At 39.2% G+C, this 24,889-nt stretch overlaps 1 protein-coding gene across 3 annotated transcripts in view; it reads left to right on the top strand.

The window, feature by feature from the left end:
- The window catches only part of FRMD3 (FERM domain containing 3), a 298,912-nt gene extending 274,228 nt beyond the window's left edge, over window positions 1-24,684 (top strand). For 2 of the 3 annotated variants that reach the window (XM_037797263.1, XM_037797264.1), the window contains one exon: window positions 21,138-24,684. In XM_037797263.1, the coding sequence (XP_037653191.1) occupies window positions 21,138-21,736 (599 nt within the window). In that variant the 3' untranslated portion in view covers window positions 21,737-24,684. Of the gene's footprint in view, window positions 1-8,215; window positions 8,652-21,137 lie in introns of those variants that run through there. The other variant, XM_037797265.1, reaches the window with a different exon arrangement.
- The last annotated feature ends 205 nt before the right edge of the window (window positions 24,685-24,889 follow it).

Genomic DNA, 24,889 nt, shown 5'->3' with positions numbered 1-24,889 from the left:
GTTGTCCCCCAGCAGTTATTCCAAATTATTTACTAGTTGTTCCTGGTTGTTTATTAGTTGTTCCAGGGGGACTAACTTCTATGCCGCCATCTTCTTCTGTCAATCGATTGCCTATCTTTTTTGAAGTAATGGAATATCAAGTTCAAAGTGGATAATGGAAAAACACTTTGTTTATGTTGAAGGAAGAATCTGAATTATGAGTTGACTTGGTCAGCAAGGTGGTTTAAATTCCATTCCAAGGGAATTCTTTGTCAATGTTTGTGAATAATACATTATAATGGTGAAATTCCTCCTTCCTGCCCCAGCCTTGTGGGGGATTTTGAGCAGGTTTCATCAATCTCACCTTGGACAATTATGGATGCTTTCCCTCCATGTTATTCCTTCCCCTGTAGAGGGGCTAACTATAGGTATTCAGGTCTTACCCTTTATTCTTGGGGTCTTTAGAGTGCCTTGGGCCATTGAGTAAGGGTGTTACTTATTGTGGAAACATCAGAGAGGTGATGGGCATTTATTTTGCTTCACAGTCAGGGAGTTGTGTATTAGTTTGCCAGGGCTGCTATGACAAATAACACACAATGAGTTGGCTTAAACAACAGCAATTTATTATCTTATGGTTTTGAGGCTAAGAGAAGTTCAAAATCTAAGCATCAGCAAGGCAATGCTTTCTCCCCAAAGTCTGAAACATTCTGGTGCTGCCTGCCGGTGATCCTTGGGGTTCTTTGTCTTGTATCCCTGCTTCACATCACTTCGTGATTTCCTCTCCTCTTTCTTCTGGGTTCTGTTGAATTCTGGTTTCTGGCTCCACCCCTTGGCTTTCTCTCTCCCTGTCTGAATTTCTTCTGTTTATGAAGGACTCCAGGACTTATGTCTGTCTAGGGCCCACCTTAATTTAGTTGGACACACCTTAATTTAAAATAACATCATCAAGAGATCCTACTTACAATGGTTTCACACCCACAGGAATGCTTATCTCACCCTCTCCTCTACTTGTAGCACCCTCTCCTCTACTTGTAGCTCCTTCACCTCTCCCTTTTTCTCATCATATGGATTTTTTTTTATCCAATTTGTACATGGAGATCTTTCAGTTCTTAACTTGGAGTAACAGCTTGTGAAATTAATGGCCAAGTATTTGTGGTCATTTTTTACTTTTAGATGAAACAATTTGCTATCTGAGCTAGGATTGTGAAAAGGTCTTCAAGAATTTTGTGAGCCTTAGTAGAGAAAGAAGCCAATAGATTACTATTTCAAAATATTATCTTCGCATGAAAGGACATAAAGCTTGTTCTTTAGTGGTGTTTGGAGTGAGACAAGGCAGGGAAGTGGAGAGACCACTGAACTTGGAATACGGAAATCAGGATTCTACACACAGTGTTTTCACTGACGAGGTGATCCTGACTTCCTCTCCATTTCACTTCTATCCACCCCTGTATGGAGTGTGTAGTCCTATACACTTTCAGAAGCTTATTGGTCACCACCACCTGGATGCCACACAGCATCTCACACTTCACACATCAAACGTAATGTGTTTACAACTAGACTCATATTCCATTCCTTCCCCAACCCCTAATGCCAAACCTGCTCATGCTCCCACATCCCAGCTTGGCTAGTGACAGCACCATCTATGCATTTGTCTCAGCCGGTTACCTGGAATCCATCCTTGCCTTGTTACTCTTCTTCAGACCTCACATTTACTCAGTCACCAGAGTCATCAGTTCCATCTCAGAAGCAACTCTTTCATCTGTCCCCAGCTCTTCAGCCTGCTGCTACTGCTTCATTTCATGCCCCCTCTTTTCTGCCTCAGAACATTAAAGCATCTTCCTTATTGATTTCCCTGTAACCCAACCTCTAAGCTCCCACTAGTGTGATCACCATTACTCAAAGAAGTTTCTTAACTCTGGAGGAGAGTCCAACCCGCAGGGTGTTCTTGGCACTTCACAATCTCGCACTAGCTCACCTTCCTTCCTTTCACCTTTCCACAACCCTCTCCTGGTTCTCCAGTCACAGCTCCCCCTTCAGAACTGCATGTTCATGATGATTCCTTTCCACATGCTGGTTCCTTTGCTTGGACTGCCCCTTTTCCTTCCTCTTCCTCCACCAGCTATATCCATACTGGCTTCTCAAATCCATGTTGATTTCCTCTATGACACATTCCCTGGCCCTTGAGGCAGCAGAAATAGCTCTCTTCTTTCATTCGTTCACTGTGGTGGTTAAAACACCTCTTTCCAACCACCAGTTTACATGTCTTGTCTTACTGGGTACCCCTGCTCAGCCACTAGTGAAGTGAACATATTTGTGGGTTTAAAAACTCACTGTTTTTAGGATCTTGATGTTCTGAGATGACTGTGTAAGAGGGCAACAGGAGACAGAAGAATAGCTGCTGTAGAAGTTCAGACAGAAGTAGGTGAGGAAGAATTTAGGAGGTGGGATTGACAGGTCAAGTGATTGACAAGATAAAAGTGAGGGAGAGCGAGCTGTCACAGATGCTGAGTATGGGGGGAGGGCATGGTTTCTCTGGTCAGGGTGCACCTCTGTTTAAATAGAAAGTGGCTTTAAATCTTGAGGTCTCCGTTTTCTCATCCATAACATTTAGATATGATAACCCTGGTTAATAGAGTTGTCATGAATATTAATTGACACTTAGAAATATTAGATAAACTAATGTTTAATATTTAAAAAGGCCAAGGCACTCTCAAAAATAAGCAATTTCTGAGATAATGCACATGAAATGCTTAGAACAACACTTGGTGCATATTAAGCATTCAGTGAGAGCAATCTCTTCTTACTGTAAAGCTAAAATAATGAAAACTCTGATTCAGGTGCCAGAATAGCCCCTGGGATAGAAAGAAACTGCATGCAAGCATCTGGTATTTGATAAAAGTATCTTTGTATAATTGGACCCTTCTGTCTCCTCTTTTGGATCTAGGGTAATATATAACCTTCTGAGAGTCCTCCCCTGACAGACAGACCCATCTAATGCAGCACGCCCTAGACCCCACCCCTGCCAGGCTATCCATTATCATAACACTGTTTTAGTTCCTTCATCAGCATTACAGTATTATCTTGTTTATTCATTAGTTTACTTGTTTCGTATCTGTGTCTCCCTCCAGGATGAAATCTCTTGCAGGGTTGGGACCTTAACTGTTTTGTACTTGGCTGTCATCCCAGCCCCTGAGCCAGTGCTCAACCTGTGAAGGCACTCAGGGAGTGTTTATGAGGTGAATTGATGGCAGACTTGCTATCTGGTTTGTAAATTCACTCACCAGGACCCAGGCTAGTCTGTCCTCATGAAGCATCTTCTGAGGCAGTTGTTTGTGGACACTGTTTCAGAGAAGGAAGCAGACGAAAAGTATGGGGAAACTGAGGCTTGTTCGTATCTTGGTAAAGCCTCCTCAAAATGTCAGACTCTAAAGAAGAAACCCAGTTTTACAATTTTTAGTTCAGGATATCATACTGAAATCTATAGGGGCACCCTGGTAGTTTAGGCTGCAAAGTTAAAATTTCGTACAGAACTTAACTCTTGGCTTCAACTTGTAAACATTTGAAATACACTTGTTCCCCATCTGAACTTAAAGCTTCCACAGGTCTGTTGGAAATAGGATAAAAGTCCACAGCAACTTTCTCTGGGCTGTTGGATTATGAAGAACTGTTAGGATTTCCTTTGTGCATTTCCTAACTTTCGGCATTTCTCAACTTTCCTACACTGTGCAGATTTTTTTTTTTTAATTAAAAAAACTAAAATTTATTTTAAAAAATAATGATGCTGAAAGTTTGGGGCAAAAGTTAGGAAGTGGGAGACAGCAGTGTCTGATGAGGCTCTTCTCTGACACACACTGTCTCATTTGTTCTGCCTATTTAGAAATAATTACAAGCAGCCCTCATGGGCAGAGAACGGGCCCTGCTAGACTCTGCATCTCTCTCTCTCTCTCTCTCTCTCTCCCTCTCTCTCTCTCTGGCATGACTTGCTCACTCTGTCTCTTTAAGAACACCACACTGATTAGTGTATGGGGTGGTCCAGAATACAAATGGATGAATATTTATGCAAAATACTCAGCAGCAATTGAGTCTCTGCAGTCTGTCCTTCTCTTTCCCAACAATGGTGTGAAGAGATCCCAGCTGTGCTATTTGAATTGTATTCTGTCTGCAACTATAATTCTCCAGAGGACTCTGACTGGCTTCTCTCCCACCACCACATGGTAATTCCTGGCCCCATAGAAAAGTGCTCTCAACATATGGGCAGGAAACACTCAGTGAACATTTAATCTGATAAGGGAAATAAGAATAGTATCTGATATGCCAAACTATCATGCCTTTTCAGGTTTTTGTTTTCATGTAATTTATCATAATTTGATCCTCGTTAACATTTCCTTGAAATTGATGGGGCAGATCTTGTTTTACTTTTTGAATGGGGAAATTGAATTGTACAGATGATATATTACCTGGCTGTATGGTCCTGTCACTTAGTGGCATTGCCAACAGCATCTGTTTTTCCTTACTATGTCCATCTTATCATAAATATATTATTAAAATATTTTATATCATTACTATAGTTTATTATAATATGAATATTAGAAAAGTCTTTTGATAGCCCCAAGGAATCTTAAAATGGATATGCAGAGACTAAATGTATTATAAAGAATATTTAACATATGTAATAATTTTTAATTATCTTTTCAATTGAGAATAGCAGTAGTATGAATAATTGAAAATTTCAGTGTATCTCCATAACCATTTTAACTAGTGGCCAAATCCATAGGTCTTTGAAAACTGTTACCCAAACAGCTAATAAGGTACATGACATTGACAATAGTATAACAGAATAGCCAGATTTATTAAGCACCTACTGCATATCAGACATCCAGCCATGTAGGCACCAGTATCACAATTTTACAGATAGAAAATGGCTTTTCGATAAGTTTCTGTTAACTTTCCCAAGCTTTATGCAACTCATTAAGTTAAACTCTTAACAACTAGCAATACTGCTTACCTTCCATTTGGGGAAACGAAGATGATTGACAGAAGGAAGAGAATCCAGACTGCTTAAAATCTTTGCTATCTTTCTCTTGTGTAGTCAACAGAGAGAAAGGAATGAACACATAATAAAAAAAAATCACTGATATTTATTGAATAATTGCTGAGCCAGGCACTGATCTGAGCATGCCACATGTATCAACTCTTAATCCTCATAACAACCTTGGGAGGCATGGACTGTCTTCATTCTGCCTGTTTTGCAGATGTGGAAACTGAGGCCCAGAGAGGCTAAAGAACTTTCTCGTGAGCATAGCGCTAATCAACTAGACAGCCAACTGTAGAACCTATGGAGCTTGGCTGCAGAGCCTGGGTTTTAAACCTTGCTCCCTGCAACCACTTAATAAGCTCTGGTTCATCAGTGAGGACCCAGCACTACATTAGATACTTCATGTGCGTTATCTCAGTTAATTGTCACCACAACCATAAGAGGAATTATTATCTCCATTTTACAGTTTAGGCACCAGGGCCCCAAGTTGTCCATAATTCCGGTCTTGAGCAAAATAAAGGCTCACTGGTTGCCTTGCTCCAGATTCTGCATCAGGAAGTTTGTCACAGAATTAGAAATGGAATTCGGGCCCTGCACACCTCTTGTTATTGAACTAGGTTCCTTCTGCCTGACTTTTCAGTGTTTCTTTTATCTCGTGATAGAAAATCAATTCCCCTCTTCACACATCCTCTGCTTTCTTTAGCGTCTTGTCACAGCCCAGTTGTGCATTCCAGATTCTTCAAACAAATCAATGGCTCTAAAGAGGAAAAGTATTCAAGGGCATCCAAATCTTGAGCTGTTGATACTGTTCTTTGAGCAGAGCGCCCCCAAACAAGAACAGCACTTCCTGTGACTATTGTGCAGAATCTTTGGGCTGATTCCACATCCATGCCTGCCTTTCATTTGTCCTCTTGAAAGGTAGTTACACCTTTAGGCAGAAAAGTGCAAGGCAGAGAGAAACATCTGGAATGATATGAAATGCTGGTCCTGCCAGGTTTTCTTTTTCTAAATAAAATCAGAAAATTCACGAAAAGAAGGAGGGAAAGAGAATCTACTTAGGGCCTCTGAAAAGTAGCAGAGAGAGCAAGAACAAAGTTCAAGAGAAGGAAAAACTAAAAATGTACGAAACACTAAATATCATGACTGGCTGTAGTTATACAAAATGATAAAAGGAAGAAAGGAGACATTTTCAAACTATGGTGAGATTTTAAGCTTGAGAATTAATGGAGAGTAACTGTCCGGGTGGAAAAGAATAGAAATAAAGTATGGTGGTTGTTTTATTTTTAGTTTTTAGTTTTTTGATTTGGGTTTTTTACTTGCTTTCTGTTTTGTGTTGGGATAGTTTGTTTGTTTAGAGTGAGCTCTAAAGTCATATGTTGTTTTAACATTATTATAAGTGTTAAGATATATCTGTATTCCCTCCAAAATTCCCTCCATATTCCTGTGTCTGAACCCTGACCTACTGCCATGCGAATGAACCCTCATTGGTGGTTGAAATCCTTCATCTCTGTCCCTGCAAAGCAAGCAATGCATCTAGAACTGTGATTTTCAGATTTGTTCATTGGCATCCTAAAGATTTTCAGTAGTTTTTCCAAAACCACCTTGGTGACTAATGAGGGAAGGCCTAGAATGTACCGTTCCAGAACCCACCTCTGTTTCAGTGTATCTGTTTTATATATTGAGATTCTGCTGTATATCATGAGGGGACTTGCAAAGGGTTGAAAATTTTGTGAATGTTAGGGGATACTTTCCTTTCAAGGTTCAGATTTGAAAACTGACTCAGCCTTGTGAGAGTAGGACCTGCTGTGGCTGGGCTGATAATCTTGTGTTACATGACTGAAGTCATGTTGCTTATATAAGCATTTTTTTTTTCATTTAGCAGTACATTGCAAGAATTTTCCCACATCGTTAAACTCCTCATAAATATAAATTATTCCATCGTATGTATTTAACCATTCTTTCCCTAGAAATTTAGATAATTTTTTGCTATAATAAATGATACTCTGATGACCATCTTTGTCAAAAATTTTTTGCCAACATTACTAGTTGTTTCCTCAGGATAAATTCCTAAAAGTGGAATTTATGGATTAAAGAATACCACATCTGTAAAACTCTTAATATATTTTGTGAAACTTCTTTCCAGAAACACTAAATCAATTTATACTCCCACACTGGAGTATAACAGTGTAGAATTTCAGCCAACTGCTGCTAAATGTAACCCTCTGTTTCAGCAGGAAAAGAAAATAATATTTCATTAGAAAATCATCTTTTGGGTCACAGTTGCTATTTACAGCAGAAAATTGCATGTGTGCTTGATGAAATTGTGTGAGGGGATTTTTTTCCTTCTGAAAATGAGGATGAGAAAAAAATGTACCAACCAAGAAATATAAATGAAACATAGTATTGGGACACAGTTGTTAAAAGCCAGTTGAAATTTTTTCAAAAATAGTATGTCATAAAAATAAGGAAAACAGCTTACTCCCTGAGCACTTATCCTGGAGTGCAAGCACATTTTCTGCCCAGTTGTACAAGCGTAGAACTTTCAACATGCTAGGAGGACTTAGAAGTCTGCATTTGGATCCTGCATCTAAGACACATTTGCAGGGGACCCAACAGCTGTCATTCTGGAGGATTGCTTGTTTAATCAACTGATGTTAATTGGATGCTTCGGTCCAAATCACAGCTTTGCTGCCTCCTAACTATGATGTCGGTTAGGCCAATTAATCTCTCCAATATATAAATTGTAGAAAATATCTCTGTCCCCAGCTGTACTGTGCAATGAGGCAGCTGCATGTGGCTACTGAGCACTTAAAATGTGGCTGGTGAGAAACAAAATGTGCTGTAAGTGTACAGCACACACCAATTCCCAAGACTTAGTACAAAAACAGAAAGTAAAATATTTTATTAATAATTTTATATTGTTTGCAAGTTGAAATGATATGTTGATGTCTTGGCTTCACTGAAACATTATCAAATTACTTTTAATATATTTTTTTTTACTTAAATTTTTTTTTTTTGTCCTTTCTAATGGGGCTGGCAATATATTTTTATTGGACAGTGTTGCTCTAGAACATAATAAAGTCTCCATAAATATTTTTTAGAAGCTGTTAAGGTGGGGTGTTTCTCCATTGTGGGGTGACCCAGTTGTTTTATCTGATGGGGCCCTTGGTACTTAGGTCACTGCAAGGCATTTGGGCTGGATCCTCTGCTCTGGATGGTTTAGAAAAGGCTGGGCAGGGACGATGATTACGATTTCATTGTATACTAGAGGAGTGTGTGAAGTGTTTAAAAATAGTATTGCCCTCCCTCTACCCTGCCCCGTCCTGATCCCTCATGAGTTATTTCTGTTGGCCACATTAGGAGCCTGACATTTGATTCAGTCGATGGGACCTGCCCCGGTCCTTTAAAACAGAATGGACAGTTAGCAAAAGGTCAAAGCCACTATGACTCGTGGTAGCTGCCCTGGGCCGTGACGGGCAGGGGAGACCCAGGGAAATTGGAATAGTCAGCATGGCAAAATGCTTGGTCAAGATCCAGACCCGAAGAAGCCTTCACTTGCACATGGTCAACCACTGCGGCAGTAATGTGTTTGTCCGTCTGCTGAGACATGGCTCCAAGATCACAGCTAGAAACACCGGTACGTGCCAGCCCTTTGCTGCGTGTGGGCTCCCAGCTTCCTGCTCCGGGAGAGGTGCCAGGGGAGAATGTAGCGTCAGAATGTTTTTGATAAGGATGGGAAAGAGAGGGAGGGAGGGAGAAAAGCAGAGAGACAGACAGAAAGGAGAGTGAGCAAGTGGGTAGGAAGAGCCACTGGGAGGGCCTGAAAAAAGGGTCCCCGCTCCCTTGTTAAACAAAAGAGGTGTGGACCATTTCATAAAGGCTCATTGTGCTCTGCTGGGTTAGGAAGGAGGCAGTGGTGATATGTTCACTCTGATTGCTCAGTGATGACAGAAGATTGTGGAGAAAGCAGATCAGGTGACCAAAACGTGCTTCTCCTCTGTTCTCTTCCATTGTTTAAAGGGTAAAATTCAGATGTGCTTGCCTGGGTGAGGCAAAGCTCCCCTTTATTTCAAAGTGAAGCTTTGCTAAAATATCAGGTAAAGAATTGGGAGCAAACTGACGTTCCACCAATATTCTTTTCATTCAAAATATCCTATTTTATGTGTTGTTTTATGCTTCCTTGGGAGAAATTGAAATAGGAATTTTTAAAAATCAGAGCTTACATTGGGAAAGAAGCTACTATTGTATGTGTTGTATACGTTTAAGTGGTTTTCACCAGTTGATTAGGATAAAACAAATCCTGGAAAATATCTGGAATTGGCCATTTCTCATGCACATGTGTGGAAGTGTTCTAGTGAATTGACATGAAATTATTTGTATTCATGTAATGACATAAGTAATAGCTGATGTGTCTTGTAAAAGATTTAAAATGAAAACATATAGAATGTTTTCCTTGACCCTAATACTTAAAATAGTCACTCTATATGCATATTGACAGATAGGATGTAGGATACTTTTTACATGAATGGAATTCCTCTCTATTATAATTCATTTTTTCACTTCATCATATGACTTCAAGATCTTTCCTTGGCTATACATATTGATCTACATCCCTTTTTAAAAATGGCGGAATAATATTATGTAGTATGGAGAGAGCATAATTTAATCAAGTTGTTGGAAATTTATATTTCCTAATTTTTGGCTGTAACAGTGCTGCAAAGAATGTATGTACATAGGCATTTCTCTGATGAAGTCTTGAAAGTATAATTCTTAGGTTGAAGGATATGCCAATTTTGATGGAAATGGGCAAATTATCCCCCAAAATACCAACATTCACTAACATGGTGATAATGTCACCTTTCCCACATAGTGATAATGTCATCTTTCCCGCATAATCACCAATCCTGAATATGACCAATTTCTTAAATTTTTGCAAAAAGATTGAATGAAAAATGAGATTTCATTGTTTTTATTTGCATGTCTCCTTTTACCAGTGAGGTTGAGCATCTTTATGTTTCTTCTTCTGGGAATTGCCTGTTTGTTTACTTTGCAAATTTTTGCTGTGTCCTTGTTCTTGCTTTACCGATTTGTAGTTCTTTAACCATCTGCATATTTAGCCTTTGCCTTTTTAATATATTGTTTTTTTCCTCCTAATTTGTTCTTGGCTTTCAACCTTTTTTATGTTGACTTTGTGACACAGACACTTTTCATATGTAAAGACAACTTCTACATGTGCAGACTATGTAATTTTTGTACACTTTAAGCGTTAGTTCTTTTTTATGTCATTTTCCTTACTTCAAGATTATGAAAGTGTTTAGTTTTGTTTCCTAATTCATAATTAATGATTTAGCTTGAACAGTATTTAATTGCTGATATTAAACTGCTTTTGACTTATAAAAATGGCAGTTTCATGTGATCCAGTCTTACATTTGTTTTTGTTTAAACTTTTAACTTCTTTAGGATTCTTTCATGTATGTGACATGAAATAGGGATCTACCTCTCTTTTTTCTAATTGATTAGTAATTTTTCTCAGAATTGTTTATCATAAACAAATTTCCATTGTATTCAAGGGTGTGTTTCTGAATTGTGTGTTTTTGTATTTCATTACCATACTTTCTCCTGTAGTTTTAATATAGTAGGTCAAGTTCCCCCTCATTGCTCTTCTTTTAACTTCCAAAGTCTCTTGATTATTGTACTTTTTCCATTTGCCATTTTTGAAAACACATTGAGGTTTGCATTGGAATTACATTGAATTTTGGATTAATTAGAGGAGAACTGACTCTCCAAATTATTGGGTCCCTTATTCACTAACAGTGTGTGTTCCTTCATTTATTCATATTTTTTATGTAACCCTGCTATGTTTTAACATTGTCTTATGCAAGTTTTGCATATTTCTTGTTATTACTATTCCCAGATATTATGTGATTATTTTAATTTATGCATTTAGCTATTTTGAATTATTATTTATTTTTTATTTTGTCTTTGCTGGTATGTAGTAAGCCATCTGCTTTTATTTGTTGATCTTGCATTTGAATACCTTACTGAACTCTTATTAATCCCCCTAATTTCATATTTGAATCTCTTCCCTTTTCTATGTAGATGGTCCTATCGTCTGAAAATAGTGAGAGTTTCATGCCTTCCTTTCCAGTCTTTACACTTCTTATTTTCTGTTTTTATCATTTTACAGTATCTTGGGCCACCAGAATAATACTGAAGCAGAGTGGAGATAGTGGTTTTTTTTGTTTTTTGTTTTTTGTTTTTTTTTTTTTTGGTCATGTTCCTGGCTTTGGTGGGAATTCTTCTAATGTTTGCTCTTACATATGTTTGCCACTACCCGTGGGGATTTCAGTAGTTCTTCCATAGACATCTTAAGTCCCTGACTTTAAGGAGATAAGAGTGTGGTGGAAAAACCCATAACAAGTCCCCATTTCAGAGCACAGTATGCTGACTGGTTGTAATGAGAGAGAGAAATCCACGAGATGGTGGGATAGCTGCATGAGTTAGGATGCCACCAGCAAGCAGCAAGTAACAGAGAATCTTCACTAACAGTGGTTCAGATCATAAGGTCATTTATTATCTAAGACAACAGGGAGGCTCGAGTCAGGGAGGACCCCAAGGATGAGAACCCAGGTTCACTTTATGTCTTACACTGCTCTTCTCAGTTGGCCAGGATTACCCTCAGGCCAGTTCCTGCAGATATCAGAGGATGGCTCCCGGAGTTCCTGTTGACTCCTTCAGATGCATCAATGTCCAGAGTAGGCATCTGAGTCTTTCCAGGATGCTCTCCTTAGAAGTATGGAAACTTTATCAGAAATCTCTCCACCAGAGCTCCCAAACACATACGCTCATCCCTTTAGTTTTTAATTTCAAAATTGGCTCATATTCCCATTTCCAACATAAATGCCACCAAGAGACTGAAAATTACCATGCCTGGCTTAGACTAATCATTTGGGAGGAGAAATGGATGATTAGGAGACCATTTCTGTCATTAGCCAGTTGAGAAGTAGTAGGAATGGAGGAATGGAGAGACCAGAAAGCTTCAAAAGTGAGTAAGGTGGCAGAGTTTGTAGGAGTTGGTGATAGATTAGATGTGGGCAGTGAGTGAGAAGAAGTCAGGCCACCCCTCAGGTTGTGCTTTGGGAGATTAGGTAGAAGGTGGTGCCATTTACCATATAATAAGTGGTAGAGAATGAGAGACTTGTGTGGGAGATAATGTGTTTGGCTTCAGACATGTTGAGTTTGATGTGCTTATACACAGTTGCATGATAAGTCTGTAGGGTTTTGAGTCACGATGGATAAGGAATTCAATAATATGTATTATAATGTACTTCCCAAATACCTTTGGGAAATATCGGGTTAAATAAAACAAAACTGATCTCTTATCTTCAGAAATCCTCATACATTTTAATATGCTAATAATAAGATTATCAAGTATTTACCTTGTACCAGGCACTTTACATGTGTACTCATGTATTATTCTCCACACAAAATCCTTATGTGGTTTGTCCTGGAATTTTCCCCTTTTTACAGATGAGGAAATTGGAAGACAGAGATTGCATAACTTGTCCAAAGTCGCATGACAATTAGTACAAAGTCAGGATTCAAACCCAGGGAGATGACTTCAGCGCCTGTACTCCTAACCTTGGTGATAAGATCCAAAAGGGCGTTAGAGTGTACAGAGTTTCCCACCTTCTCTGACCATTGTTCCTTTTGAAGGAACAGTGGCAGCACCTTAAGGGATACTAGTGACCTGCAGAATTTTGCTGAGCAATGCTGAAGTAATATATTGGATCCAGGTGTATGGTGGGACTCCAAGAGAGGGGTACAGAGTCAGAAGAACAGAGAGGTGAGGAGACTGTGGAGAAGTCAGAGGTAGCTAGAATCATTGGATGAAAACCACAACAGTGCGGAGTTGCAGAGATCAAATGGGCAGTTGGAGAAGATAGAAAAATTACCCATTGGCTTTGGCAATATGGTGGTCATTGGAAACCTTGTTTAGAGCATATTCAGTGGACTGGTAGGGGCAGCAGATCACTGAGATTTAAGGACAAGGACTGTGTGATTCATTATCATGAATTCTAGATATTGAAGTCACCAAGATGGTGGTAAGACTATGGGTGTCAAAATGGTCAGTGAGAGTATAGGCACTACCAGGATTGGTAGACGATGGCCACAAGAGAGAGTTTAGTCAACAAGGATGAAGGTCCAAGGATGGGGTGAGGAAAGCAAGAAGAATGACAACCTATTCTTCTAGCCCAGGGTTTTGGAAGAAGACTACATAAGAAGCAGTGTCCAGGTTTCAGATGGGGTGCACCGCTGGGAAGAACATTAGGATTTGGTGTTGTGTATGTATGTGTTTCCACTTGTGTATACTTTCCTGAGTCACTGCGATGACTCTTCATAGGTTTTAAATAGAATGAAGGAGCAACCTCCCAGGCATGTTAAGAGGCATCAGGTGCATTTCTAGTATGAAGATATTTTGCAATGTCCATGCCTGAAAGTGAAAGCCCTCATCTGTAGAAGTAAATTTCATTCCTAGGGACATGACTTTCACTTGCAGGATTAAACCTTATCTCCAGCAAAGGGAAGATAAAGGACTTGTGGGCCAGGTGAAAGGCATACCATCTTAAGTGAAATTTTGGAAGTCTGTGTGCTGTTTAATATGGATGGAAAACATCTTAGGGACTGATAGCACATGCAGAACATAGTAAATTTTAAAGTTTACTTCATTTTATTTTGGACCTAGACCATTAATCTCGACAGCAGCAAGTGATTTGTTTTTGCTACATTCCTGAAAAATTCAAAATGTGTTAAAGTCATACCAAAAAGTGCTTTAGGTTTGAATGTAAAACAGAGGTAAATTCTAGGTTTAGATCATTATAAATAGGTTTTTCATCTATATGGACATCTGACAGGACATGCCAAAGCTTTGTGTAATGTAAAATAATTCTATAATCCTTCATTTTGTCTGACCATCCTAAACAGTTCCGGATGTCTGTTATCCCTGGTGCCCATGCACTGTATGACACTAGCACCTCCAGTTATTGTGACTTTCCAAAGAGCCTCTATGATTGATAGAGAGACAGATAGATGGATTGATAGAAAGACAGATGGATAGATAGAACTATATGACAAATGTGGCAAAATGTTAAAAGTTGATGAAGCTGGATATCTGGGTGGGGGTATTTTGGAATTCTCTTTATGGGGGTTGTATTATTTTTGCAAATGTCCTGTAAGTTTGAACATATTTCAAAATAAAAAGTTCAGGAATGCAAAAAAGCCACTATGATTTTCTAAAGTAGCCCCCTCCCTACTGGGTGTTGGTGGTCCTTCTTGCGTTGCACCACTGCTCTGGAGGTGTAGTGGGTAATCCAACAGTTAGATGTCAGCACAGAGTGGCTCAGGGACCCAGAGGGAACCAGAAATGTGCTTTTCCCTGATCCTATTTGCCAAAGCCTCCCAGCCTGGAGAAGGGCCTGATGCTCTCCAAACAAGTGCCAGGTGGCCACGGCAGGGGGGCCCAAAAAGCACAGCCGAAGGAGTGTCTCCTGCAAAGTGGGGTAATTTTGCTTCAGCCAGATGACAGCAATGGCAATGACAGTCTCCAAGCAGGAAAGACATTACCAAGCGGGTTTAAAGGTACCCTAAGGAACCCAAACTCCAAAGCGTTTGCAAAGCAGGCTAGTGTAAATAAATGCAGACCACATAGGATCCCCTGCATTCTGATATTACCGTATTGTGCAAAAAGTACTTTCTTACTTTTCACAATAGTGTTTTCTTTTCTATACAATTTTGATCCCTTTCTGCAGCCTTGTGAAACAGTTAGGGGATTACTGTTACCCTCACTTTAAGTTGTTTTTTTGGTGACACCCAGTGTCACATTGCTTCTTTCATAAAGATCTTTGCACACAGGCAATCTAGATGAGGGTCGTTAAGGAGTCCCATCAGCCGTTTTATACATACGCAAGCTGCTGGAAGCCTCAGGGTGGGGTTTGGATTTTGCCATAAATGTGCACAGTTAACAGAAAAGCTGGTCTCCGAATGTAAATGTGGGCAGTGCTTATTCCATCTTTTACCTGCCACTAAGTTTGCTGTACAGTACAAAAAGTCTATATTTTACCTTCAGCAATAAGATGAAGAACAATTTTAGCATCTGGCAGCAGCTTGCCGAGCAGGGTTGGGTTGTGGTGCCTGGAGTAACTTCAGGGGGTGCCACCGTGTTGTGATCAGCGTGAGTGCTGACTGGAATGGGCAGTGCACCGTGTGCTTGGCTGTGCATAGCAGGCAATTTGCATCCCATCATCAACGGCCAGTCTCTTCCATCAGCACCTTTTTTTAAAATTTTAAATTCAGTTTTATTGAGATATATTCACATACCATACAGTCATCCATGGTGTACAATCAACTGTTCACAGTACTATATTATAGTTGTGCATTTATCACCCCAATCTATTTTTGAACATTCTCCTTATACCAGAAAGAATCAGAATCAGAATAAAAACTAAAAATAAAAAAGAACACCCAAATCACCCCTCCATCCCACCCTATTTTTCATTTAGGTTTTGTCCCCATTTTTCTACTCATCCTTCTGTGCACAGGATAAAGGAAGTGTGATCCACAAGGTTTTCACAATCACACTGTCACCCCTCATAAGCTACATTGTTATACAGTTGTCTTCAACAGTCAAGTCTACGGGGTTGGAGTTTGATAGTTTCAGGTATTTACTTCTAGCTATTCCAGTATATTAAAACCTAAAATTGTTATCTATATAGTGCATAAGAATGTCCACCAGAGTGACCTCTCGACTCCATTTGGAATCTCTCAGCCACTGAAGCTTTATTTCGTTTCATTTCACATTCCCCTTTTGGTCATGAAGATGCCCTCGATCCCACGACAGCATCTTTTTTAAAGAAATTATTGTTGTAAAATACATGTAACATAAAATTCACCATTTTAACCGTTTGTAAAGATACAATTCAGTGGCATTAATTACATTCATGATGTTATACAACCATAATCCTAGAACATTTCCACCATTCCCCAAAGAAACCCTCTACCCATTAGCAGTCAGTCCACATTCTCCCTGCCCCAAGCCTCTGGCAACCACTAATTGACTTTCTGTTTCTGTTTACTGGACATTTTATGTAAATGGAACCATACAGTAAATGGTGTTAATTACATTCGTTATGTTGTGCTTCCATATCCACTATCCATTACCAACACTTCTCCATTATCCCGAACAGAAATTCTGTACCAGTTAAGCAACCAGCCCATCCCCGTTCACATTACTTGCTTGCCTGGCTTGTGGAGACACTGGCCGTGGTGATTCCTGTATTAGATGCTATGATAATGTCTTCCCCAGAAGCCACCGGCTTCACCCTTTGCTAGTGCTCTATTTCTCCCCCTTGTATCCTGGACTGATTTTCATTCTGGCAGCTCAGATTTGGGGGCACTTTAATTTGCTTACCAAAGACACATTTTAAATTATAAAGAATTCCTAGAGCAAATTGCAAATTCTAAAGTGTAAATTTCTTGTGAGTCTATACCTTGCTTTTAAAGCTGTCAAATTTACAGAGTTTGACCACGATCCATCTGAGAAGCAGGAGAGGTTTTTCCTCATTGCCCCTCTGTCCTCCAGACCAGAGTTCGGGTACTGTTGGAAGCATGCTGTTGACAGGTTATAGGCATGCTCAGATGTTGTTCTCCTCAACCTTCAGGGGACTGAATGGAGGGGGCCAGCTCCTCTCCCCTCCACAATGTGCTGTATAGATACAACTGATCCCACTATCCATGGATTCCATGTTTGCAAAATTGCCTACTTGCTAAAATTTATTTGTAACCTCCAAATCAGTACTTGCAGTGCTTTACAGTCATTTGTGGAGATAGACAGGGAGGCAAAAGATTTGAGTCACCTGATATGCATGTTCCCAGCTGAGGTGGAACAAGGTGAGGCTCTGCCTTTTTGATTCAACTCTTGTATTGTGAACACGGGTCCTTTTTTTGGTATGTTTGTACCACACTTTGCTCTTTTATGCTTTTAGTTGGTGATTTTGCTGTTTCAGATGGCCTCTAGTGTAGTGCTGCAGTGCTGTCCAGTGTTCCTAAGCGTGAGATGGCTGTAATAGGCCTTATAGAGAAAAGACCTGTTAGACAAGCTTCATCCAAACATGAGTTGTTGGCCGAGAGTCCAATGCTAATGAATCAACAATATATGTTAAATATAGTGTCTTTAAACAGAAATGCATTAAACAGTGTTATGTATTGATCAACTGATAAAAGTGTTGTGACCAGATGCTGTCAAGAGTCTAACTCCTTGGAGAAATGTTCAGTATTTGCTAATTCATAGTGTTTGTGGTGACTTCATAGAACTAGCTACTGTAAATAATGGGAATCAACTGTGTTGTCATTTTCCAGGGTGCCGTGATATAAAAGAGTTGGGACCCTCTGTGGTAGACCAATGGTTTCTGAAGTGGGGTTCATGTACTTCATTAGGTAGGAAAGAAAATATTGGAACTTCTTTGTTTTCTATTTTTTTATTTGTTTTGCTCTTTATTTTCACCTCATCCTTTCTATTTTTAAAAAAGATTTTGTTGTATGGTTTATACCACACATAAACTCTGAATATAGTAATTATGTATATAGTACGCTCAAAATTTTTGCCGATAGGGACATGAGATCAAAAGTGTTCGGCAATCTCTGATGTAGTACAGAATGTTCCAGAAAACATATCAACACGCTCTGTGGGAAAAAAGAAGTTCCCTGATTTAGAAAAGTATAAGCAGCCTGGGAAGTGCTTCTCTCTAGAGATTCACAGTGTTCATTCGCATACTAATGGCACTGGGAAGTCCAGCAGTAAAGAAACCTGTTTAGCTTAGTTTAATAGGGTGCTTTCCACATCTATTTGAGTATACAGCCTATTTTGTTTAGTTTTGTTTTGTTTTGAGAATAGTTGTTAGTATTGGATGGCACAGGAGTATTGGGTACCAGTCATTTGGGGAACCCTGTCTGGGGCCCTTAGTCATCCCCCTTTCCCTGGTCCAGGGCATGTTCTGGTTCTCAATGGCACCCTCTATTTCAAGTTATTTGCAAGCTTCACACACCAAGAATGGACCCCTACCACTGCCCCATTCTGGCCTGGCCTTGTAATTTAGGCCCACTAATCTGATGAACTAATTCATTCAATATCCAACATATTTTCCTGGTGTACCTCTCATGTGCCGGGGGCAGGGGACACAGTGTGTGTGTGTCACGTCTACCAGGGAGGCTGACATGCCAGCTGGTGCCACACATAGTAGTCACAACAGAGGTGAGGGCAGTGGGGACGGTGGAAATTCAGAATGTGGCGGGTTTCAATGTAATGGAGGCCTTCAGTGCCCTGACACCAAGGAATGACTGCCAGAGTATTGCCCCCAGGAGAAGTACATTTGATCAGGCTTTTGGGGATTCCTCAAATCCTACTTCACTGGATGCCCTTTCCTTTCTCCTGTTAAATCCTTCTCTGTGGTCCCTTGGTGTTTTCATCAGTAGTTCAGCTTACTATCTGTTTAACACATGGTGACCCATTCATGGAAAGAGCAAAAATTCTAAGTGATGCTGTGTCCATATGTAGTGTGGAAAAATAGTTTTCCACTGTGAAATTGATTTAATTATGTTGTATAGCACTATTAAGATGACTACTTCTTTTTAAATCCATGCTTACTGAGGTATAATTTACATGTGGTAAAGTTCGTGCTTTTTTATGGCTCTGTAAATTTTGGTAAACAAATACGATTGTGTAACCATCACCACAGTCAAGATATAGGACATTTCTATTACCTCCAAAAGTTCCTTAGACCTTGCAGACCATTGTCATCCTCTCTGTTCTCCTCCTTTTGACATTCTGCTTTTCTGCAGTATGTATTGCTAAAACACTCTGGTCCCTGAGGCGCTCATTCATCCTCCAAGGCCATGATGAAATTCACTCATTCTTTCTTTCATTCGCTCCATGAATATTTATTGAGCACCTGTTAAGTGCCAAACAGTGTTGTAGGCGTTAGGGATACAATAGTGAACAAGGCAACAGAAATAACTGTCCTCATGAAGCTTGCATTGTAGGGATGGGGGGAAGGGAGATGTATAATAAATGAAAGAAAACAAATAAAATATATAATTTATAAGATGGTAATAAGTGCTCAGAAGAAAAATAAATGAGGGAATGTGATAGAGAATGTTGGGGGAGGGCATTGCGATTTTAAATTGGAAGGCTAGGGAAAGCCTTGCTGGGAAGGTGACCTTGGATTAAAGAGAGAGAGAGAGAGAGCCATGCACAAGTCTGAGGGAAGAGCCTTTGCGGCAGAAGGAACAGAAAGTGCAAAGGCCCTGTGGTGGGAGCCTGACTGGTATGTTTGGGGGAGGTCTGTGCTTGAGTGGAGTGAGCAAAGTACAGAATAGTAGTAAGAGATCAAGGTCAGAGCGGTTAGGAGGAGGGAGGAAGGCACCTTGAGAAGGTCCCTCACATCCCTGCAAGGACTTAGAGAATTTGAGCAGGTGAGTGGCATAATCTGCCTTATGTTTTCAAAGGGTCACTCCAGCTGCTCTGTGGACAGCAGCAGGGACCAAAAACAGGGAGACCCAATAACACACTGTTGCAATAATCTAGGCGAGAAATGATGGTTGGCTCAGACTAGGCTGGTAGCCATGGTGGTAAGAAGTCGTTTGATTCTGGATACATTTTGAAGGTGGAGACAGAGAAGTTGCTGACAGGTTTGCTGTGGAGTGTGAATACAGATGAGTCAAGGATTTCAGCAACTGGAAGAACAGTTGCTGTCAACAAATACCACTGTCTGGAGACTCAAGATTTCTCTTACTCTCCTGTAATAAAGGAGGGATACGGGAAGCAGAAGATAGGGAGAGAATGGGCTGCATATTAGGAAAAGAAGAGTTTAGGGGGAAAAGCCGTATCTACAAGAGTGTTGTTAGGCAATAAGAAAGACTGGAATTGCTGTGAGACCACAGGGACAAAGAAAAGAGCAAAAAGGAAATGGGAGTGGTGTCCTAGAGAAGTGATTCCACTTATATATGGCGTTCTCACTGCCTTTTCTAGAGAGGAGAGTACAATGACTCTCCTTCTGGGGATATGGAAAATCTAGATATGTAAAGTTCTTAAGCACCCCAAAATGTCATAATTCTCTTCACCCTTTTCTATATTGTGTTTTCTCCCTTTGGGTTTCATTTGTTATTATACAATAGGGGAGAATGTACGGCTTGCATTCTTTATGTTATTTTTCATCTAGGCTGCTCAGTGATATCAGACTAGAGGTATCAGGAAATGTCTGTTGGTTTTTGAAAAATACAACCACTAATTCACCCCCATACATCTTGAGGAGAGAGAAATTCTGAAGTGTGTTCATTAAAAGCTGGTTTACAGTTACCAAATACTCCTTGCTGCCAATTTGTTGGTGTATTGTGGATCCAACTGCAAAGCAAACTAAGTTTTGCCAATAGGCAAATGATTTATTGTATTAACTAAACAGAAAAATTTGCAGCCAGTAAAAATCATACTAAAAAGGGGAGTTTATTTCAACTTAGGAAATGTTTAAGGTAAAATGTTCAATGGAAGGAGCCAGGTGGAAGTTTGTGTATACAATATGATCACAACTATATAAACCCAATAACCACAAAGTTGTGCCTACACTGAAGACTAGAAAGCAGTTGTCAAAATAATAAACTGACTATTATTGGATGGCAGTTTGTACTATAATAAATTAACTATAATGCCTTTTGGGTGATAGTGTGACACCACTCATAATTAAAACATAACAGTGATTTATTGCAGTCTTATTCTTGGAAACATAATCAACTTTGAAGGCTTGCAGAGTATGACTGCACACCTACTGTAAATATACTGTAAATTTTGCCAACCAGTTGAGAAGGGTTGGCTATTTTGCATTTAGCATGTTAACCTTCAAACTTATGATACGGGATCTGTTACCAAAAGGACTTTGCAAAGAGTCAGAATTCTGCAAAACAATTTCACAAATTCCCTACATTCCATTCTTTTTATGGTTGTTACTTCCACCTACAAATTTTGGTGGAAAAAGAAAACCTGAACTTTAAAATTAAGAAAAGAAATGTCTCTTTACAGGTGTCCCATTGCCTAAAGAGGATGACATTTCTGCCCCCTTGATCTCCAGCTCACCAGTGAAGGAAGCCCAGGAGTTCGAAGATCCCCCAAGTGAAGAGGAAGATAAAATAAAAGAAGAGCCCTTAACCATCTCTGAACTGGCGTACAACCCAAGCGCCAGCCTGCTTCCCACCCCGGTTGACGACGATGAGATCGACATGCTCTTTGACTGTCCATCTAGGCTTGAGTTAGACAGAGGAGAAATGGATTCGTTTGAGGATCTGGAAGCAGATGAGAACGCCTTTTTGATCGCAGAGGAAGAGGAGCTGAAGGAGGCTCGCCGAGCTTTGTCGTGGAGCTATGACATGCTGACTGGCCATTTCCGGGTGAACCCACTGGTCAAGAGTTTCTCCAGGCTCCTTGTGGTGGGCCTGGGACTGCTGCTCTTTGTTTTCCCCCTGCTCCTCCTCCTTCTGGAGTCAGGTATCGATCTCTCCTTCTTATGCGAAATTCGCCAGACACCAGAGTTTGAGCAGTTTCACTATGAATATTACTGTCCTCTCAAGGAGTGGGTAGCCGGGAAAGTAAACCTCATTCTCTACATGCTGGGCTGCTCGTAATGTCAGTATCTCCTGCGACTAAGGGCTATATTCAATACTAGTGATTTTTTTTTTCCAGTAAATGCCTGGTTCTCAAAATGGTCATGGGCCATGGACAGGTATTCCTTATTCATAACTGATTATTCCAACCCTTAGGTTAGCTTTCCATAATTCACTGCACTTAAATAAGTTTAAATCAAATACAATTATTTTAGTTATGGGTCAGGAAGATGGCCTTTAAATAACCAAAAATACATTTATTTTTTATTATAGTGTAGACCAATGGTTTATCTGTTATATCATAACATATAACATACTGGGCTGGATTGGATTTTCCTTCCTTTTAATAGTTGGAACCATCACAAGCTATGAGGTCCAGATTTGGAATTTTGGTAAAAACCCAAGGGAGAGTTTTTGAATATAATCCTTAGTGGAAACAATGTCCTCTAACCAATGCCTATACAACTAAATTTACGCTGGGTTTTTGTTTTTGTTTTTTTTAAAAATATTTTTATGTGTTCAAAATATTTTGGTAAATTTTTAACAAAAAAGAAGCCTCCTGGAGTTATTTAAGTGTAAAGATTGTAAGACTAATGCAAAAATGGCATGTTGGGAATTTTTTACTGTTTTGGCACTGTTTGTTTTAAAAAAATGTTTTCAGCAGAACAACCCCATAGTTTGTTATACCTGCAAATGAGATAGAAAACAGATAAAAAGACACTGCAGTAAGTAAGCTCCTAAAACATGACGGAAATGGAGGATGTAGAAACTGAGAGTGTCCAGTGGATACAGGTGGTTCATTTTGTAAAGTATTTGGGCAGGATGACTTGTCGCTTTAATTTGCATTCCGTCCATATATTTTGGCTGAGGAAGCAGAAAGCTTTTAAAGGAAAGTGAAACTTAAAAGGAAAATGGTAAAATATGTGCCAGTTGATTGCATATTATTGTACATTAATCCAAGAGTGGAAGCAAATTGGAATTGAACAAATGGAAAGTAGCAAAAAAATTTTCTAGTAAGGATAGTAGGGAAATGAAGAGACAGAGAGAGACAGAATGGCTTTTTTGGTAAAAGTTGATAATCTTCCTATGTTGTGGTCTTTTACCAGTTTTTTTAAGATCTTGACTCATTCCTAATTGGTATTTCCATTGAAAAGGTGGAGAGGAATCATCGAATGATAGACCATTTCAGTTTGGGTGAAAGAGTGAAAGACTCCCTAACCACAGTGGAGAGGACAAATGCTCTGGTACCTTCTTTCATGCCATTAAATCTGTGGAAGAAGGGTGTGATACTGTCCCATGCACAGTTCTTACCAGCGAGAAAGAAAAGAGTATGTAGCTTAGGGAATGGAGCACAGGGATTTTCCCAAAATTTGAAAATGTTCTATTGCCTTTCTTTACAGAGAGGTTGGGTTACCTGTAATCTCTCCCTCACTCTAATGACACTCCAATCTATCATCAGTATTATTTCCAAATGGGGCATTCCAATCCTACTTGTCCAGTGGAGTGCTGAATGCTTTATTAGAGATTTAATTTTGAAAATAAGCTTTGAACGTCAGCCCATGAAGCCTTCAGTTGAGCAAACTAATACAAATTTGCTGTTAAGTTTGCAGAGTGTTATTTCTCATATACTTTCAGTGATTTATTTTGCACTATTGAATAAAGAATGTCTAAGACCTGACATTTGATACCAATATAAAAATACATTTTCTGTGGTTGGAACCTGCAACAATTTGTTTATTTTTGAAAGTTTGCAAATGGCCAGCTTTGAAACTGAAGGTTCTATTTTTCCCTTCTTTTAAAATAAGGCTTCTAAGTCATACTTTCTTACATAAGGGTACTTCAGCATAGTCTACACAACAGTAGCCCCGTTTAATATACTTTGTATTATTTTCTTTGACGTTCTAACCATGACAAATCATCTAGCCTTCACACTTTAAAAATGATATTAAGTAATGTTTTATTAATTTTGGAAGTAATATATTGCCTATTGTAAAATTTTTGGAAAATATCAACAGGATAAATATCACATGTAATTCAACCATGCAGATTTATATTAAGGCATAATAAATATATTATTTTAACATTTCCAGTGAACATCTCTTTTCTCATAGGCAGAAACTTCATAGTTGAATAGAAATGTTTTGAAATGAAGGAGTCGAACAGAGTAGGGTCTACTGAATTTAAGCCACCTAAAGTGAAAGTAGGATTCTGAAATGACGTTTGGTCAGAATAGAGTCAGAGCCTTTTAGAAACATGCATTTAAATTTCCTTAGAAGAAGTCACCAGTTGCCTGAATCAAATGAAGAAAAGACTGTTTCCAAAGATGGACAGTATATAATACAGTGAGACTGAGAGATCAAAGCAAGTGTGTGAGTGTATGTATATTCCCTACTATTGCTATATGTGTGTTTATATATGAATCTATGTATATGTGTGCATTTGTGTGCACATAACTGATACGTCTTTCACAAACATAGTGCTGTTTATTTTGTCCTAATAGAGGAATTTGTGACATGCTATTTCTCCTTTTTCTCTCTCAGTTATCCTGGTGTGTGAAACCTGCAGCCTCAAAGGTTTAAATTTTCCATGAAAACCACTGTATGTACATTTGTGGTTATATATACACACATATATGGCAAATACATATGCACACACAGTCTTGTCTTTAGTGCTAATGCAAATTGGATCATGAAAAAAAGTAGGTAAAGTATCGTGTGTTTCTGTTTGTACTTGGAAAATATTGTAAAATGTTATGTATTTGGAATATATTTTGTGGTCTGTCTAATATTTATAAATAGAACTCTGGGAAAGATTCAAAATGAGTTGATTTCATTGAAATACTAAAGATATGGGGCCATGTTACCTGTGATTGGAGCCTTATCTTTGTATAGTGAAATTTGCATTTCTGTGTCAACATCCAGATTGTTTTATATGTTAATATGGTGGCAGGAATCCCTAATAAAAGTACTCTGGGGAAAAACGTTTCTGCAATCATTTAGTTTCATTTAAAGCAAAGTTGCATAAATAGCCTGGGGGAAAGGTACAGAAAGTTGCCCACTAGGAACGTGTGAAATCAGGTCACCCTTTAAAGGCACTAGTGTGCAACAAATCGCAGGTAGTGGATGAGATTAACCCTCAACAGAAGCCAAAAAGCAGTATAAGCACTGGAAATGC

The sequence above is a fragment of the Choloepus didactylus genome, chromosome 10, assembly GCF_015220235.1.
Source record: "Choloepus didactylus isolate mChoDid1 chromosome 10, mChoDid1.pri, whole genome shotgun sequence".
In the NCBI taxonomy this organism is placed as follows: domain Eukaryota; kingdom Metazoa; phylum Chordata; class Mammalia; order Pilosa; family Megalonychidae; genus Choloepus; species Choloepus didactylus.
The sequence above is the reverse complement of the archived record's forward strand: the minus strand, read 5'-3'. Positions and strand labels throughout refer to the sequence as shown.